Below are 18,874 nucleotides of genomic sequence, written 5' to 3'. Positions count from 1 at the left end.
CAAACACGCGTTCCGCACTCCTCCGGCTCTGCCGCTCACTCTCCTCTCTCAATGATCTGCGGGCGCTTTTCAGTCATCTCTCCCCAATCACTGGAACCAGACACAGGTGTTAGTCATCATTCACTTGACCTCCTTTTTACCACTCGTCTCCGTACTCGTTCTCCCGCCACAGCCGACGTCTTTCCACGCCCCCCTCGCTACATACCCCCACCGCCCGACTCAGGCCGGGGAGCCATCTGGCCTGCAGCCCCCCCCCCCCCCATTTCTAGAGAGGAAGTCCGCCACAGCCATCCGCGCCCCCGGCCTGTGGACCACTCTGAATTTAAAAGGCTGTAAAGCTAGATACCAACGGGTGATCCGCGCGTTGGTATCCTTCATACGGTGGAGCCACTGGAGGGGCGCGTGGTCCGAACAGAGGGTGAATTCCCATCCCAGGAGGTAATAGCGGAGGGTAAGGACGGCCCAGCGAATGGCTAAGCATTCCTTTTCAATGGTGCTGTATCTGGCCTCTCTCTTTGAGAGCTTCCGGCTCAGATACAGCACCGGCCGTTCCTCCCCTCCGACCACCTGGGCCAGGACTGCCCCCAGCCCCCTGTCCGACGCGTCCGTCTGCAACAAAAAGGGGAGATCAAAGTTAGGAGAGTGCAAGAGTGGCCCGCCGCACAGGGCAGCCTTTACGTCGGTTAGGGCCTGTTGGCACAGCTCCGTCCACTGGACCGGATCTGGGGCTTCCTTTTTAGTGAGATCCGTCAACGGGCTGGTGAGCTCCGAATAATTAGGAATAAACCTTCTATAATACCCCGCCAGCCCTAAGAACTGTCTCACCTCCTTTTTGGTCTTGGGACTTGGACAGGCCGCAATCGCTGCCGTCTTATCAATTTGGGGTCGCACCTGCCCATGTCCCAAGTGGAAGCCCAGATACCGTACCTCCACCCGCCCAATTGCACACTTCCGCGGGTTCGCCGTGAGTCCAACCACCCTCAGGGACCTCAGGACAGCGCGCAGATGTTCCATATGCCGCTGCCAATCATTACTGTGTATAATGATGTCATCGAGATGGCAGCAGCGTACGCGCTATGAGGCCGGAGGATTTTGTCCATGAGCCGCTGAAAGGTGGCGGGAGCCCCGAACAAACCGAATGGAAGCGTAACAAATTGGTGTAACCCGAACGGCGTGGTGAAGGCTGTCTTTTCCTTGGATAATGGCGACAAGGGGATCTGCCAATACCCTTTCGTTAAATCCAGTGTCGAATAAAAGCGAGCCGAACCTAACCGATCAAGCAGCTCGTCAACCCGGGGCATTGGATAAGTGAAGTGACATTCAGCGTCGAATTTCGACACAGCGTTCACCTTCCTGTAATCCACACAGAAACGGACGGAGCCGTCCGTCTTCGGCACTAACACTATCGGGCTCGCCCAGTCGCTATGCGATTCTTCTATGACTCCCAACTTAAGCATGGCCTTTAATTCGTCCTGGACCACCTTTTTCTTGTGTTCCGGTAATCGATAAGGATGGCTACGTGCCACTACCCCGGGGACCGTTTCGATATGATGCTGTATGAGGTCTGTGCGCCCGGGCAGGGGTGAAAACACATCAGCAAAATCTGCTTGCAACTTGGCTACATCTGTGAGCTGCCGCGGTGAGAGGTGATCTCCCCTGGGGACCAGAGCCAGCGGATTGGTTTTGATAGCTGCTTCTGGCCCGAGATCCTCCTCCGCCGAAACGGCCGCGGCTAACTCAACCGATGTCACCTCATTCCAGCGTTTTAGGAGATTGAGATGATAAATTTGACGTGAATCACCCCTGTCTGTTCGCTTTACCTCATAATCGAGATCCCCAACTCGCCGTGTAACCACAAAAGGTCCTTGCCACTTTGCGAGTAATTTTGAACTAGAGGTTGGGAGTAATACAAGCACTTTATCTCCCGGTGCAAATTGACGTTCTCGTGTGCCCCGGTTGTACAGCCGACTCTGCCTGTCCTGGGCCTGGAGCAAATTTTCCATCGAGAGCCGCCCCAATGTGTGGAGTTTTGCTCGGAGGTCCAGGACATACTGAATTTCACTACGACTGTTTGAAGGCCCCTCCTCCCAAGCTTCTCTAATGACGTCAAGTACCCCTCGGGGCTGACGCCCATAGAGGAGCTCGAATGGGGAAAACCCAGTGGAGGCTTGCGGAACCTCCCGCACCGCGAACAACAGGGGCTCGAGCCATTTATCCCAATTTTTGGCGTCTTCCTTTACAAACTTACGAACCATGGATTTCAATGTGCGATTAAATCGTTCCACCAGGCCGTCCGTCTGTGGGTGGTAGACGCTGGTGCGGATCGATTTAATGCCCAACAGTTCGTATAGTTCGCTTAACGTGCGTGACATAAACGCCGTGCCCTGATCAGTGAGAATCTCTTTCGGGATCCCCACTCGGGAGATAACTCGAAACAGCGCCTCCGCTACACTCTTTGCCGAAATGGTGCACAGCGGCACTGCTTCCGGATATCGAGTGGCATAGTCCACCAGAACTAATGCAAAACGATGTCCCCGTGCAGACCGTTCTAATGGCCCGATGAGGTCCATACCAATTCTCTCGAAAGGGGCCTCTACCAGTGGTAATGGGCGCAATGGCGCTTTTGAAGTGGCCGGTGGATTAACCAGCTGACATTCACGACACGCCGCACACCACCGGCGTACGTTCTCGTGAATGCCCGGCCAAAAAAATCGGGCCATGAGACGTTCGCGTGTCTTTGCCTCCCCCAAGTGGCCTGCCATGGGACTACAATGAGCCGCCTGGAAAAGCATTTCCCGACGGCTTCTTGGGACTAACAATTGGGTTGTATTTCCTTTTACCTGGGTATCTTGGGTCTCCCGATACAACCTATCTCTGATAAGGGAAAAATAGGGATAGGAGAGTGGCTGGTCAGGCTGGAGCAGCTGTCCGTCGATGGAGCGGACCTGGTTATACGCGTTTTTGAGCGACTCATCACGCGACTGCTCCAGAGGAAAGTCATCCCGCTCAGGGGGCTTAAGCTCCACCCTTGCTCTCGTTTCCTCCGAGCCAGTCGGCGAAGGTCCCAGACCCGCATCTCCAGCCTGAGCCAGAGCCTCACCGTCTCCCCGCCCTGTCCCCCAAGAAGCATCCGCACACAAAACCCCCAATAATTGTGCAAAAGGTGGCCAATCTGTACCCAGAATCAGCGGATGCCTGAGGTGGGAATTAACAGCCACCTTCACTCTATGCGTTTTCCCCCGAAATTGAATACTAACAGGCACTAACGGGTAGTTCACCACCTCCCCATGCACACACCTCACCTTAACCTCGCGGCTCGTATCCAATGCCCCTGATTGCATCAGGCTTTGATGAATAGAGGTTTGGTTGCAGCCTGAATCCACCAAAGCCTGATATGTACCCCCCTTGATACTCACAGGTATTTGGTACTGCCCGGCTTGATCGGGGGCAGCCCCCGGGGAGTCGGGGACCCGGATCAACACTCCCACCTCCATCATCGGACACCGATCCTGAAAATGACCCGGGTCCCCGCATCTCCAGCAGACCGGCCCAGGCTTTCCCGCCACCCCAGCGGCAGGAGGAGAGCCCAGAGATTGGCGGAGAGATGGAAAAGGGGCCACGGGAGCGGTGGCCCCTGCAGTCTCCGCCACGCCCCCTCGTGTCCACGCCCTGTTCCCCTGGAGGACGCTTCCCCGCTGTGGGGTTCGAGGGGGCGCGTTGCTACGCGACCTAGGAGCAGGAATAGGGCGAGAGAGAGTCGATAGGGAAGGAGATGGGTTGGAGAGAGAGAGGTTAATAAGGGGCTCGCCGACCCCAGGGCACGCCACCAGATGATCTTCAGCCAGCTGGATGGCCTGCGTCAGCGACGTCGGGCGGTGGCACTGGACCCACTCGGCCGTTGGACTGGGTAGCCGGGCGATGAACTGTTCCAGGACCACCAAGTCGACAACCTCCTCGACGTCGCGATCTTCGGCCATCAGCCACTTGCGGCAAGCGTCTCGGAGCTGTTGGGCCAACACAAATGGTCGGCCGTTATCCCCCAGTTCCACGGAGCGGAAGCGTTGCCGATGCTGCTCGGGGGTACGGCCGACTCGTTGAAGGATGGCCCGCTTGAGATCGTCGTAGGCCAGGAGGCTCGTTACCGGCAGCTGTTGGGCTGCCACCTGTGCCTCACCAGTCAGCAGCGGGATCAAGCGCACCGGCCATTGGGTGCGCGCCCAGCCACATGCCTCCGCTGTTTTTTCAAAGAGGTCCACAAACGCCTCTGGATCGTCCTGTGGACCCATCTTCATCAGCGGGATGTGGGCGGTGGAGGGGGCCGCGACCTGCCGATCTTCATCCTGCACCTGGACCAACAAGCGGAACCGATCCTCCTGTTCCCGCCTGAGGTCCATGAGCGCCTGGTGTTGAGATTGGTGAAGACTGGCAAGGGACTTCACCAGCTCCGCAAGTGGCGTGGGTGATGCTGGCTGCATGGCGGCGTACCGGCTTCCCCGTCCCGGGTTTCGGCACCAGTGTAGCGTAGTTCAAGATAGCACAAAGGACGAGGAAGTCAGGGGTGGCGAGCAGGGTGTCTTTTAATGGTATTAACTGAAAAAATAAGCCAACAAATAGTCTGTCGTCGAGACACATAAGGCAAACACGCGTTCCGCATCCTCCGGCTCTGCCGCTCACTGTCCTCTCTCAATGATCTGCGGGCGCTTTTCAGTCATCTCTCCCCAATCACTGGAACCAGACACAGGTGTTAGTCATCATTCACTTGACCTCCTTTTTACCACTCGTCTCCGTACTCGTTCTCCCGCCGCAGCCGACGTCTTCCCACGCCCCCCTCGCCACAGTATGTTATTATAATGTGTGTGTGTTTAAATGGCTTTATACCTGCTTTATAAATTCATACCTGTCAACTATGTTATGTGTGGTTTTTATGTTATAAATCTTTTAAATGTGAACTAAACCGTCAGACAGATGAGGATATCTCTGGAGATGGATGTCTTTGATAAGGATGGCGAATAACGCTAAATTCAGCATACTTTGGATTTAAGTTTGAAAGTTTCATCCTTCATGATAGCATCTCACAGAACGGCCATTATGATGCCCCAAATTCATATTTTCAAATCAGTTAGACAGATAACATCAAAAACTCTGGTGAATAGACTCAAAAACCTTCAAACCCACATGTTAAACGTGGTACTTCATTCATGTTTCATTTGACACAGCATTTGTCCGTAACACAGTTGACAAAATAATGAATCAAACGTTAATTTCATTAACATATTTAAAAAGACATTAGAGCTTAAGCTTTCCAAATAATTAATTTAGCACATTAAGGGGATATATTATTCAACCACCTAGTTTATTTATCATAAAAGAATACAAATTTTCTGACTTCTGACCCCTAAATATAGAATGACTCACTGTTCCCGGGTCAATTTGACCCGCCTATTTTGATGTTCTTAGGCAACTCTACAGACCCAAAATAACATTTATTGGTTAGATTTTGTTATTTTTATTTTTTTTACTATCTTATGAAGCTACAAAGGTGTTTTTCCCCACTTATTTCAATGCAGAATATGTTTGAAATAATGATGTTGGTTTGCTAACAATAGCTTGCAATGCATTTCCCATCAGGCTACAGAACTCCTCTGCCATGCCTGTATGCCTTATGTGTTTGGGATGTGTGCAGTGCAGTTTTTTCCCTATCCATCAATCCATCCAATTTTTTATTTAAACATATTTGCTCATAAAAAAGATGACCAGAGACAAACTGATTTATGCCACAGGGAAAACACAAGCTTGATAACCCTTGTTGTACAGATTTGTGGGGCTGCACCAGTGCTTTGAGCCAGATGGCATCTGAAGGCTGCTGCACATATGCTAAATGACCAAACTGCAGATCAAGGTTCGAAACTCTGAGAGGACATGGTGTGTGTTGTGTTTGGACTGGCCATTTCAAGGCATTTCTGCTGTTTTCTGTGTTTCTTTTCGCTTGGATCAGTAAAGCGACCACCCAGTGCACACTAGAGAGAGTGTAGTTTATTATGGCTTGTATGGTCTATTATTTGTTTATACTAGTCAAGACATTAACACCCTAAATATTGGGCTCAACAAGAATTACCTGAAAGAACAAATTCTTGAACACTTGGATGAAAGGCTTTATTTCCTCAGAGATACTCTTATCAAACAACAGTGCAAGATTACAAGATAAAAAAAGAGTATTAGAGGCGTGAATATTTGATGTATATTTTCTTGTGACTTACAAAGTATGTATGTACAGGTCAAGTATGTGCAAATTAGAAATGAGAAATTAAAGATAAAATTAGTGAGTGTGGTGAATGGATAGTGTATTATAGTTGTGTGTTCCACGTTTATTGTTGAGTGTTCATGAGATGGATAGCCTGAGGGAATAAACTGTTCCTGTGTCTGGTCATTCTGGTGCACAGAGCTCTGTAGCGTCGACCAGACGGTAACAGTTCAAAGAGGGAGTGTGATGGGTGTGAGGGGTCCAGAGTGATTTTACCAGCCCTTTTGCTCACTCTGGATAAGTACAGTTCTTGGAGAGTGGGGTAGGTTGTACCAATGATTCGCTCAGCAGTCCGGACTACCCTCCGTAGTCTTCTGAGGTCAGATTTGGTAGCTGAGCTGAACCAGACAGTTATTGAAGTGCAGAGGATGGATTCAATGATGGCGGAGTAGAACTGTTTCAGCAGCTCCTGTGGCAGGTTGAACTTCCTCAGCTGGCGAAGAAAGTACAACCCCTGCTGGGCCTTCCTGAAAATGGAGTCTATGTGAATATCCCACTTCAGGTCCTGGGAGATGGTGGTGCCCAGGAATCTGAATGACTCCACTGCAGTCACAGTGCTGTTCATTATGGTGAGTGGGGGGAGAGCAGGGGGGTTTCTCCTGAAGTCCACAATCATCTCCACAGTTTTGAGCGTATTAAGCTCCAGGTTGTTAAGACTGCACCAGACAGCCAGCTCCTTAACCTCCTGTCTGTAAGCAGACTCGTCACCGTCCTGGGTGAGGCCGATCAGTGTGGTGTCATCTGCAAACTTAAGGAGCTTGACAGAGGGGTCTTTAGGTGTGCAGTCGTTGGTGTAGAGGAAGAAGAGCAGTGGGGAGAGGAGCTCCAGTGCTGATGGTTCGAGTGCTGGATGTGAATTTACCAAGCTTTACTAACTGCTGTCTGTCTGTCTGTCAGGAAGCTGTTGATCCACCTGCAGACGGAGGTGGGGACGGAGAGCTTGGTTAATTTATTCTGAAGTGTTTCTGTGATGATGGTGTTAAAAGCGGAGCTGAAGTCCACAAACAGCATCCTCACATAAGTCCCTGGTCTGTCCAGATGCTGCAGGGTGAAGTGCAGTCCCATGTTGACTGCATCATCCACAGACCTGTTTGCTCTGTAGGCAAACTGCAGGGGGTCCAGTAAGGGTCCAGTGATGTCCTTCAGATAAGCCAGAACCAGTCTTTCAAATGATTTCATGGCTACAGACGTTAGAGCCACAGGTCTGTAGTCATTAAGTCCAGTAATTTTGGGTTTCTTTGGGACGGGGATAATGGTGGAGCGTTTGAAGCATGAGGGGACTTCACACAGCTTCAGTGATCTGTTGAAGATCTGTGTGAAGATGGGGGCCAGCTGATCAGCACAGGTTTTTAGGCAGGCTGGTGACACACCATTTGGGCCTGGTGCTTTCCTTCTTTTGTTCTTCCTGAAGACCTGGCACACATCATCTTCGCTGATTTGAATCGTAGGTGTGGGGGAGAGAGGGGTTGATGGAGGTGTAAATGGTTGTGTGGAGAGGTGTTCAGAGCGGGTGTGGGGTGATCTTTCAAAACGACAAAAGAACTCGTACAAGTCGTCTGCCAGGTGTTGATTTTCCACAGTGCTGGGGGATGGTGACTTGTAACTGGTGATATCATTCATTCCTATCCACACTGAAGCAGGGTCACTGGAAGAATTTTTTTTCCTGAGCTTGTCAGAATAATTCCTCTTTGCCACTCTGATCTCCTTTTCCAGTGTGTATGTGGCCTGTTTGTACAAGACTTTATCCCCCTTTCTGTAAGCATCTTCTTTGGCCTGATGGAGCTGTCTGAGTTTTGCAGTGAACCATGGTTTGTCATTGTTGTAGATTAGATGAGTCCTATTAGGAATGCACATATCCTCACAGAAACTGATATAAGATGTTACAGTCTCTGTGAACTCGTCCAGATCGGTGGCAGCAGCTTCAAAAACAGACCAATCAGTGAGGTCGAAACAAGGTTGTAGATCCCGCTCTGTTTCATTTAACAGATCTTAATACAGGCTTTGCAGACTTAAGTTTCTGCCTGTAGGACGAAATAAGATGAACCAAACAGTGATCAGAGAGTCCTAAAGCTGCTCGTGGAACCGAGTGATATGCATCCTTTATTGTTGTGTAACAGTGATCCAATATATTACTGTCTCTGGTGGGACATGTGATGTGCTGTCTGTATTTTGGCAGTTCGCGGGAGAGATTTGCTTAATTAAAGTCCCCGAGAATGATTAAAACAGAGTCCGGGTGTTGTTGCTCACTCTCTGTGATCAGATCAGCGAGTTTCTGTAGAGCTGTGCTCACATGCGCTTGCGGTGGAATGTAAACACTCACAAGAATAAACGAGCAGAACTCCCGCGGCGAATAGAACGGCTTGCAGTTAATGAAGAGCGTTTTTAGATCTGAACAGCACATCTTCTTTAACACAGTTACATCTGTACACCACCTCTCATTGATGTAAAAGCATGTCCCGCCGCCGCGCGATTTCCCTGTTGATTCTGCGTCCCGATCTGCTCTGATCAGCTGGTAATTAGGCAGATGTAGCACGCTGTCCGGTATGTCGCCATTCAGCCAGGTTTTCATGAAACAGAGCAGCAGAGTTACAAAAGTCCTTGTTTTTTCCGGGAGAGCAGAAGGACTTCATCCGTTTTGTTGGGTAGAGAGCGGAGATTCGCCAGATGGATGCTAGGCAACGCCGTTCGAAATCCGCGCTGACGAAGCTTCACGAGCGCTCCGGCTCTCTTCCCCCACCGCCTGCGCCTCCTGTAGCGTTTGACCAGAGCTACGGCTCCGCCAACTACAATGTCCAGCAAAACGTCCGAAAAATCCAAATCCGGTAAAAGATTTTGGGGTGTTCTGACGAATGTTCAGCAGGTCATCCCTGGTAAAACTGATCGTATTTGAAAAACAAAAAACAGGAAAAACAAACAAAAACAGTACAAACACTGAAGAGCAATGCACAATAGCTGCCATCATTGGCGCCATTTTTTTCACATTTCATGGGGGTATATCAAATGTACAAGGAGAATTTATGTTGAGAAGATCATAAATGTGCAGAGAGAAAGAGAGATGTTAAATTATTTGATTTTTAGGTACGAATAACAAATATGAGAATAACATGTTTTAGAAAAAGAAAAAAAATCACTCTGAACATTGTGTTTCTTTCACCTTCTGGCACTTTTGCTCACATATGATTAATGTTATATAATAATTTGTATGTAATTGTCAATTACAATTAATATCCCAGCATATTCCATTACACCAGTGTCTTTTTGAGTGAATCATTGAATTGTTCAATCAACCAATTTCATTCAAAACTCTGATTCATTCAGGAACTAAATGACCGTCTTTAAGAGTGAAATGAATCATTGAACCTGTAAAAATGAGTTAGCTTTAATAGCAAAGTCTCATTTGGTAATCTGCTGGTTAGGTTTGAAACCCGCCACAGGGTGTCCGGTAAGAGACTTGGTCAAAGATGGTTGAAATATGGGAGTAACCCGTTTATTTGTCACCACAACAACTCAGTGATTAACAAGGGTTTGTGTGGTTTTTCTATAAAACAGAAAATGAAGAGTAAATATGAATATACATGATGAATATTCAGTAAAATAAACAATTGAACAGATTAATAAATTAAAGAAAACAAACTCACCATGCCATATAAACAGTGCACCGCTTTATATGATGCATATGGCATCAGCGGTGCTCTGTCTGGATATGTTCTGCGCACATTCGCATTAAGATGTTTACAACTTTAGAATAACTCAATAATGAGCACTTAGTGAATGTTACACTAAAATACAAAGGAAATGTATATAGATAACATTAATATAAACAACTACGAATAAAGGCAATATATATACACAGCGCAACATTGTGCTAAAGACATGTTAATATCTTAGTATTAGCCATAACAATTGAAGCACATCAGATAGCGAAATATAATAGACAGCTAATTCAAGCATATCACACACGCGATCGTTACAAAGATCAGATATTTTACACTTACTTTGTGTCGAGGCACAACACCCGTAAAATGAGTAGAACTATTATGACTGTCACGTGTCGGTTTCCTTTCAGTTCTGTTTTGCCCTAATTTGGTTTTTCCTGTCCTAGTTTACTTAATCATCCTTTATTCCATTCACCTGTTTTGTATTAATCATCTTGTTTGCTCTTTTGTTCTTGTTCCTTTATAAGTCCTCAGTTCTCCCTTTGTCTTTGCCGGAGTTATTTAATGTTCATTAAAGGAAAGAGTGTGTTGATGCTACTTCGTTCTCGTGATCCTTTGTTTTATTTTACTACAACCACTAAATCTCATAACAGAAACTCAGGACAAATACAGAAGATGAGGAGGCGGCTGATTTTGGTTCCTCGCAAGGGAGGTCCGGGGATATTCAGCCTGCTTCCGACGCCCGCAACAAAGATGGTTCCGCCACCCGCAACGATGATAATTCGGTCCGCGGCGATGATGATACAGCCGCCCGTGGCGAAGAGTGTGCCGCCACCCGCGGCAAGGTTTACGGCACTGCCCGTGGCTCTCCCAAACCCGCCTGTTCCTAATTTGGAGCTTATGGACACGGCTATACCCCCTGAGTTCCTGGTTCCTGTCCTCTCCCCAGAGCCCGCTCCTCGACAGCGCCCTCCTGTGCCTGCTCCACACCAGCGCTTTCCAGTGCCCGCTTTTAGTCAGCATTCCCCAGTGCTCGCTTCTCCAGAGCCAGTCCCTCCAGTGCCTGCTTCTCCAGGGCCAGTCTCTCCAGTGCCCGATTCTCCAGGGCCAGTCCCTCCTGTGCCTATGCTGACAGAGCGCCCCCAGGAAATTGCGGAAATTCCCTGAGTCTCCTATCCTGCCATGGCTTCCAGAATCCCCTGATCCGCCCTGGAGGCTTCCCGTGTCTCCTCCCTGTCCTGGCTCTGCTCCAGCCTCCTGTCCTGGCTCTGCTCCCCCTCCCCTATGTGTATGCTACTGTGCGGGATGCACCTTCCGGGAGGGGGGCGATATCGGTCACGTGTCGGTTTCCTTTCAGCTCTGTTTTGCCCTTATTTGGTTTTTCCTGTCCTAGTTTAGTTAATCATCGTTTATTCCATTCACCTGTTTTGTATTAATCATCTTGTTTGCTCTTTTGTTCTTGTTCCTTTATAAGTCTTCAGTTCTCCCTTTGTCTTTGCCTGAATTTAATGTTATTTAATGTTCATTAAAGGAAAGAGTGTGTTGGTGCTACTTCGATTTCGTGATCCTTTGTTTTATTTTACTACAACCACTAAATCCTGTAACAATGACATGCAAAGGCAAAGTTTAGAAAGTGAGTTAAACATATATGCTTGCCTTCTTTCAACAATTTCATTGAAGTTTAGCGTCCGCTTCAGCGCTCCGATGGTTTTATTCAGGAATGAATCAAGTGACTGGCTGCTTCCAAAAATGGATACTCTCTGAATAAGTACTTCTTTTGAGTAATAATTGTGTATTATTTATGCATACTAAAATGTAGATATACCACTGTTTTTGTTTTTTTGCCCACTATATAGTTTTTGCCCACTATTACAAAAAGTCATGGGAGAGCAATCGGTTTCCAATCTTCTGTAAAGTTTTCGCTGCATTCACCACTCATCACACCACAGCTGTTTCCTTCAGCGAAAGCCCTTAACACATTATACGGATACTTTATAAAACGATCACGTTATTGCTATTTTCATTTGAAAATTTAGCTTTCAATATAGAACTTAATATTACAGTGCATGTGGCATTAACTACCATACAGTTATGCATAGAAGTGATGAAAGACAGTTACAGACAGCACTCAAGTCAGTGCACTCATTTTTAATTGCATATCAGAGTGATTGACAGAGATTGAAACATTGTGTCCTTCTCACAGACTGCTTCAGTTTTGCGGTTGTTTTATTTTAATTTTTTTTACTTTTAAAAGTTAATCACAGCACCCACATAGTTTAATCCATTGTCCAGCCTTATAGCTGTGTTGTTTATATTGCTAATATGGATAGTCAGTGTAAGTTTAAAGTGATATGTTTTATGTTTACAATTTTCTGTTTGTACTTGAGCATAGAAAAAGATTTGTACTAGTAATGCAAACAGTAACATTTTTGGTTTGTACAGTAAACAAGTGTGTGTGTGTGTGAGATCAAATAGACTTGTATTTGGCTTGTACTCGGATGTTATACCCATCTATGCAATACAGTGGAATACTGCAATAAGTTTAGTATACCATCCTACCCTATTAATAAATTTTTTTGTAAATATTTATTTATTTTTTATTATTATACCATCATAGGGGGCTGAGCCCTCCTAAAATGAAAATCCTAGCATCGCCCTTGGTCATCGCTCAAAAAAAAAATAAAATAAAAATAAAAACCTATCCAGATAAATCGCGCCATCCGGATAGAGTGAATTGTGGTTGGATGAGAATATAAACCTATACCATTCCGACACCCTATTGGTTTGTACGCGATCCATCGCACCTGTACATGACACAAATCACATCACACTCAAAAAAGATTATTTCTTAAAAGTTATTATTTCTCCACTACTGGCTCATTTATCAAACGGGTGCTTTCTCTTCGTCCGTTGCCCTCACAGATTCCTGCAGCTAAGCTTGGATGTACATTTACATTCCAATAAAGTTTACCCAGATAGCACATGTACGTCTGCAAGATGTCTGTTAAAGATCTCTTGATCTGGAAAGCATCTGTTGTCTACAAACATCTGACAGACGTCTTTCAGATGTCAGTTTTACATACATTCTAAATCATAAACATCTTAACCCTTTAGGCGCCAGGGTTTTTTGGAAAAAATGCTGGATTTTGACATCAAGATTTCAAAAGCTTGTGGCTTGAAATGGCTTAAAGATAGAGATCTACTGTAAATTAGAAAAATGTTGGGCATGACTGTAAGTTTATGTGGGGTGTAAATATACTCATCTAATTTGCATATTATGACGTCATCAGGGGCGGCCCTCTTGAATTTCATAATATTTAGGAAATAGTAGATATTGAATTGATGTTTGATTTTTTTGTTTGTTTTTTTGTCTTTTTCTCCTCATTCCAAATGATCAGAAAAGAGGAAACCAACAATAAAACAGGAGAAAGTACTAAATTATTACTATATTACTATACTATATAGTAGTAAAACGCATGTGAACAGTAGCCTACTTTTTGATCAGTTCATCAGTAATATTCAGGAAATAATAGATATTGAATGGATGTTTGAACTTATTTGCATGTTGTTGTTGTTTTTTTGTCTTTTTATCCTCATTCCAAATGATCAGGAAAAGAGGAAATCAACAGTAAAACAGGAGAAAGTAGTAAATTATTCTTATATTACTGTGCCATGGTAAAATACATGTGCCTATTTTTTGATCAGTTGACCAGCTATCTGTCCAATCAGGTATCTAGGTGACAGTTTATAGTTCTTGAGAGTATGGTACCTCTCATTGTATGGCACAGCGCACAGATCTATCCCAAACCGACTGCACCTGTACTGTCTGCCGGCGGCCCTTGAGCGCGCGCGATCAGAACAAACAGCGCAATCTGGCCGATCATCAGAGAGCAACAGCTCTCCTATGGACACTAAGACCACGTCCACCCCTGCCACCCCCATCCCCGTTGGGCAAAGTGTTGAAATGATCACTTGTTTGTGCTTTGTGAACGATCGCGCCTTGAGCGCGGCACCATGGCACCATTGGAGAAGCGCGATCATTAGACGGCCGATCGTCATTTCCAAAAGGCAAATATTCCCCTTCAGAGTCAGAATCGGCGAATAACATTTGCAACACATCCTCACAGTACAACTTTTTATTAGCCGTTTGGCGATTTTCTCTCACAAATCTCACAATTTACTCAGACGCTATGAACTGAATTGCTTCCGCATCAATAACACGATAGCTCACTTACTCTGCTATTTCCTCGAACAATTTTGGTCTAGAATCGAAGTACTACATGTCTGCCATCTAGTGGAAGGGAATACAAATAAGCCATTACACTAGATTAGGAACTACAGCCCATTTCATGAAGTATGACATCTTGTCGCAATTTTGCGACTTTGGCGCTTAGAGGGTTAAAGACATCTAATAGACGTCTATTTGACATCTAAAATGAAACGTCCTATAGACGTATTGCAGATGAGCAAACACCCTAAATAATACGTCTTGCAGATGTAAATGCAGATGTCATATAGACGTCTCCGAGATGTACTTGTGCTATCAGGGGATTGATGACATGCCTCTGAAGTTTGACTTTTTGCACCATTACAATACTTACAGGCAACTAGTCATCATATCTTCCGCTCCATGAAACACATTAATGCTCAGAAGTACACATATGGTTTTTTAATGTATTTGCATTGTACTAAAATGCGTTCATTTTCAGTGGGCACATATCCGGCTGAAACAGGTAGCCTAGTGCATCCCACATTTTTCAACATTAACATTTTAATATAACATTATAGTCATTATGGCCTTTAGAAAAATGTTTTTTTGAGGAGGTGGGGTAGTGCACAATAGGCCCCTGTGCCGCGGCCTAAGCTTTTGTCCTTAATGGCATTTTTTTTCCTTCCATTACTTTTACTTTTATACTTTAAGTAGTTTTGAAACCAGTACTTTTACTTGAGTAAAAAAACTTGAGTTGATACTTCAACTTCTACAGAAGTCTTTTTAAACCCTAGTATCTATACTTCTACTTGAGTAATGAATGTGAATACTTTTGACACCACTGCTGCTATTGAAGCAATATACTGGAAAAACACTATATATATTATATTCACTACATATATTAAGGTTGTCACGACATGTATAAACTTTACTGTGTTATTGGAACGTATGATATTGTTGTAATCTTCTGATGCATAACGCCACCTGATGCCTAGTGTTCAGTTCACATGCTGGATGTGTTTGTGTAGAATTTAGGATCGTTTAATCAATGCATTAACCACTTAATGAATACAAAGGATATATGCATTTTTGTGCATATCAAATACGTAGGTGTTTGGTTTCAGATGAAAGCTGATTTCATTAATAGTACGCTGGGGTGGATGAAATTTGTTTGTTCTCATCAATGCATGATTACAATACGAATAGAAATCTGCTGTTAATAACTTTTCATGTGATAAATAACTGAACAGATAAGGTATGCGCACAGATAGAAGCTGTGCAGGGCAGGGCTCCGCCCCACAGGAAGAATCCGATTGGGTCAGTCGCCCGGGGGGCAGATCCCAAATCGTCCCGTTAAAAACAGATGCCCAACTGTTGTTGGAAATTGAAAAGAAAAGCTTAAGCTCAGCGCTCCTTGCTCGACGCTCTCAGTCATTTAACATCACAATCGAGCAGTAAACTGTGATCAAGACTCAAGCTTCCAAAGAACTTTAACATCTAAAAGTCTCCGAAACTAAACCAACTTCTGGGAGCGTCATCAAGTCAGAACGAGGCCAACCAACCACTGAAGAGTGTTCTCGTGACAGCAACCTACCAAGCCACCATCAGCGCGCAATCTTTTCTGAGCCGGGAAGGAAGAAATTCAACTGAAAGCAGAAAAGTTGAAGTAGAGACTCCTTGAACCGAAAAAAAAGACTGAACTCGACCGAAAGCAAAGTAAGACAAAAATCTCCTGAATTGGCTGAACGGGTTGTATTTATCTTTTAAGAGTAAAGATAGAAGAGTTCCATGCGTGTGTGATTTCCCTCAGGTTGAAAACGAGCATTAGAACCTAAGACTCTCTTCAGATCAAAACAATCCATTGCAACGAATATATGTGTTTGTTTACGTCTTGTGTTGTGTTGTTTAGCTTAGTATTGTGTTAGAGTAGTGAAATAAACTTTGATTCTATTAAGAAATCTCATGTCTGTTGCTATGTGATTTTCCAAGTCTTGAAACTACTTGCCAAGATCGTGTTACCTGTGCTCATGAGCTTGATAACTAACTATTTGGTTTGTTTTATCGTTGGCCGCGAATAAGATAAACAAAATTGTTAAGAGATAACGTGCTGATTTTAATGCTTGCTGGTCGCTAATAAGGTATCGTTAACAAGGTATAAGTTGGACATTCTGATTAATCTCAATTAATCATATAAATATCGAATCTTAACCCTCTAAGCGCCAAAGTCGCAAAATTGCGACAAGACGTCATACTTCATGAAATGGGCTGTAGTTCCTAATCTGGTGTAATGGCTCATTTGTATTCCCTTCCACTAGATGGCAGACATGTAGTACTTCGATTCTAGACCAAAATTGTTTGAGGAAATAGCAGAGTAAGTGAGCTATCGTGTCATTGATGCGGAAGCAATTCAGTTCATAGCGTGTGAGTAAATTGTGAGATTTGTGAGAGAAAATTGCCAAACGGCTAATAAAAAGTTGTACTGTGAGGATGTGTTGCAAATGTCATTCGCCGATTCTGACTCTGAAGGGGAATATTTGCCTTTTGGAAATGACGATCGGCCGTCTAATGATCGCGCTTCTCCAATGGTGCCGCGCGCAAGGCGCGATCGTTCACAAAGCACAAACAAGTGATCATTTCAACACTTTGCCCAACGGGGATGGGGGTGGCAGGGGTGGACGTGGTCTTAGTGTCCATAGGAGAGCTGTTGCTCTCTGATAATCGGCCAGATTGCGCTGTTTGTTCTGATCGCGCACGCGCTCTAAGGGCTGCCGGCAGACAGTACAGGTGCAGTCAGTTTGGGGTAGGTCTGTGCGCTGTGCCATGCAATGAGAGGTACCATACTCTCAAGAATAAACTGTCACATAGATACCTGATTGGACAGATAGCTGGTCAACTGATCAAAAAATAGGCACATGTATTTTACCATGGCACAGTAATATAAGAATAATTTACTACTTTCTCCTGTTTTACTGTTGATTTCCTCTTTTCCTGATCATTTGGAATGAGGATAAAAAGACAAAAAAACAACAACAACATGCAAATAAGTTCAAACATCCATTCAATATCTATTATTTCCTGAATATTACTGATGAACTGATCAAAAAGTAGGCTACTGTTCACATGCGTTTTACTACTATATAGTATAGTAATATAGTAATAATTTAGTACTTTCTCCTGTTTTATTGTTGGTTTCCTCTTTTCTGATCATTTGGAATGAGGAGAAAAAGACAAAAAAACAAACAAAAAAATCAAACATCAATTCAATATCTACTATTTCCTAAATATTATGAAATTCAAGAGGGCCGCCCCTGATGACGTCATAATATGCAAATTAGATGAGTATATTTACACCCCACATAAACTTTCGGTCATGCCCAACATTTTTCTAATTTACAGTAGATCTCTATCTTTAAGCCATTTCAAGCCACAAGCTTTTGAAATCTTGATGTCAAAATCCAGCATTTTTTCCAAAAAACCCTGGCGCCTAAAGGGTTAAGAGTGATTCCCTAAAAGCTAAAGTTAGAACAATGATTACTACACATTTTGGTGGAGAATGCGGGCATTAGTTTGATTTGAAAATTCATAGCACATTCATAAATAATAAATTTGTGTGTTTTTCTATTTTTAACTGGAAAGAAATAGTTGATACACAGAAAGCCAAAGTTGTTTTCACTATACTGTACACGTACTTGTGGCAATGTGTTTTGAATGAAAGTGCAATGTGTGTTGTTGTTGTTTAAGAAAATAAGAAACTGCAGTAAAATTAAAAGGTGTCCGTGAGACATAAGTCGCTCCTAGCGCAGAGGAAAAAAATAAAAGGAGAGAATTTAAGCATGTTCCTTTGTTCTCTTTCATAAGGCCTTCATAGTGTTAATATTTTGTGTGAGTTCCACGTCTATTCACCTATGGTTAATAAATCTCCCTGTCACTTGTGATTCACTAAAGAGTGAACTCAGCGCGCGGTGCTCAGAAGGAGCGGCCGAAACGCGTCTGTAAGGGAGCATTGCATCTTGTTGAAAATAAATAGTGTGATAGAAAATCCACTGTGTTTTGTCTGTGAAGTTACACAGAGAACTACGGCCCGCCGCGGCCAAAGTGTTAGATTGAAAATTAATCTGTGGGTTAATTTAATTCGGTCTAAATGAGTTGAGATTGTTAGCGCTATAAGAAAGAAACAAATCTAAATAGGGCTTTTGTGGCTGTTGAAACCTGAGATACCCTGAGACCAGGTGTGTCACCATGGTAACGGCCTGACTGGAGGTCGTCAGAGACTCTCTCGGAAATTTTCTTGTGCTCACGTTGTAACCCAGGTTCGACGACAGCAGTTGATTGGAGATGACCAGACAGCTTGGTCATAGCGGGTTTGTATTTTTGACATGTGGTACATTCCTTGCAATACTTCCATACATCATTTCTCACATTAGGCTAATATGCAATATGAAGTAATTTTAATAGAGTTTTCAATCTCCCCAAATGTCCACTAAGGGGACTGTCATGTGTGTAGTGTAACAGAGCTTCACGTTGACTGGACGGGATCATCAGTTGGAGTTTTTGTCCTTGTTGTCCTTTAGGTAGACTACGGAACAGAAAACCGTTCTTCATTACGTAGTGGATGCGGGTAGGATCAGCAACTTCATTGCCCTGTGCCTCTTGAATCAGTTCTTGTAATTCTGGATCTTTTTGTTGATCTGTGGCAATTTGTGCTAG

General features: G+C 44.6%; 1 protein-coding gene across 1 annotated transcript; it reads right to left on the bottom strand.

The window, feature by feature from the left end:
* Window positions 1-363: 363 nt before the first annotated feature.
* On the bottom strand, window positions 364-4,574 carry LOC306885549 (uncharacterized protein). Its single transcript, XM_079442156.1, has 2 exons — window positions 3,883-4,574; window positions 364-609 (listed from the first exon to the last, which is right to left on the bottom strand). The coding sequence occupies exons 1-2, from the start codon at window positions 4,473-4,475 to the stop codon at window positions 531-533; spliced, it is 672 nt and encodes a 223-aa protein (XP_079298282.1). The 5' UTR covers window positions 4,476-4,574; the 3' UTR covers window positions 364-530.
* Window positions 4,575-18,874: the final 14,300 nt, after the last annotated feature.

Source organism: Barbus barbus (assembly GCF_936440315.1).
Source record: "Barbus barbus genome assembly, chromosome: 19".
Taxonomy (NCBI): Eukaryota; Metazoa; Chordata; class Actinopteri; order Cypriniformes; family Cyprinidae; genus Barbus; species Barbus barbus.
Note: the sequence above shows the minus strand (reverse complement) of the source record. Positions and strands in the feature narration are given on the sequence as shown.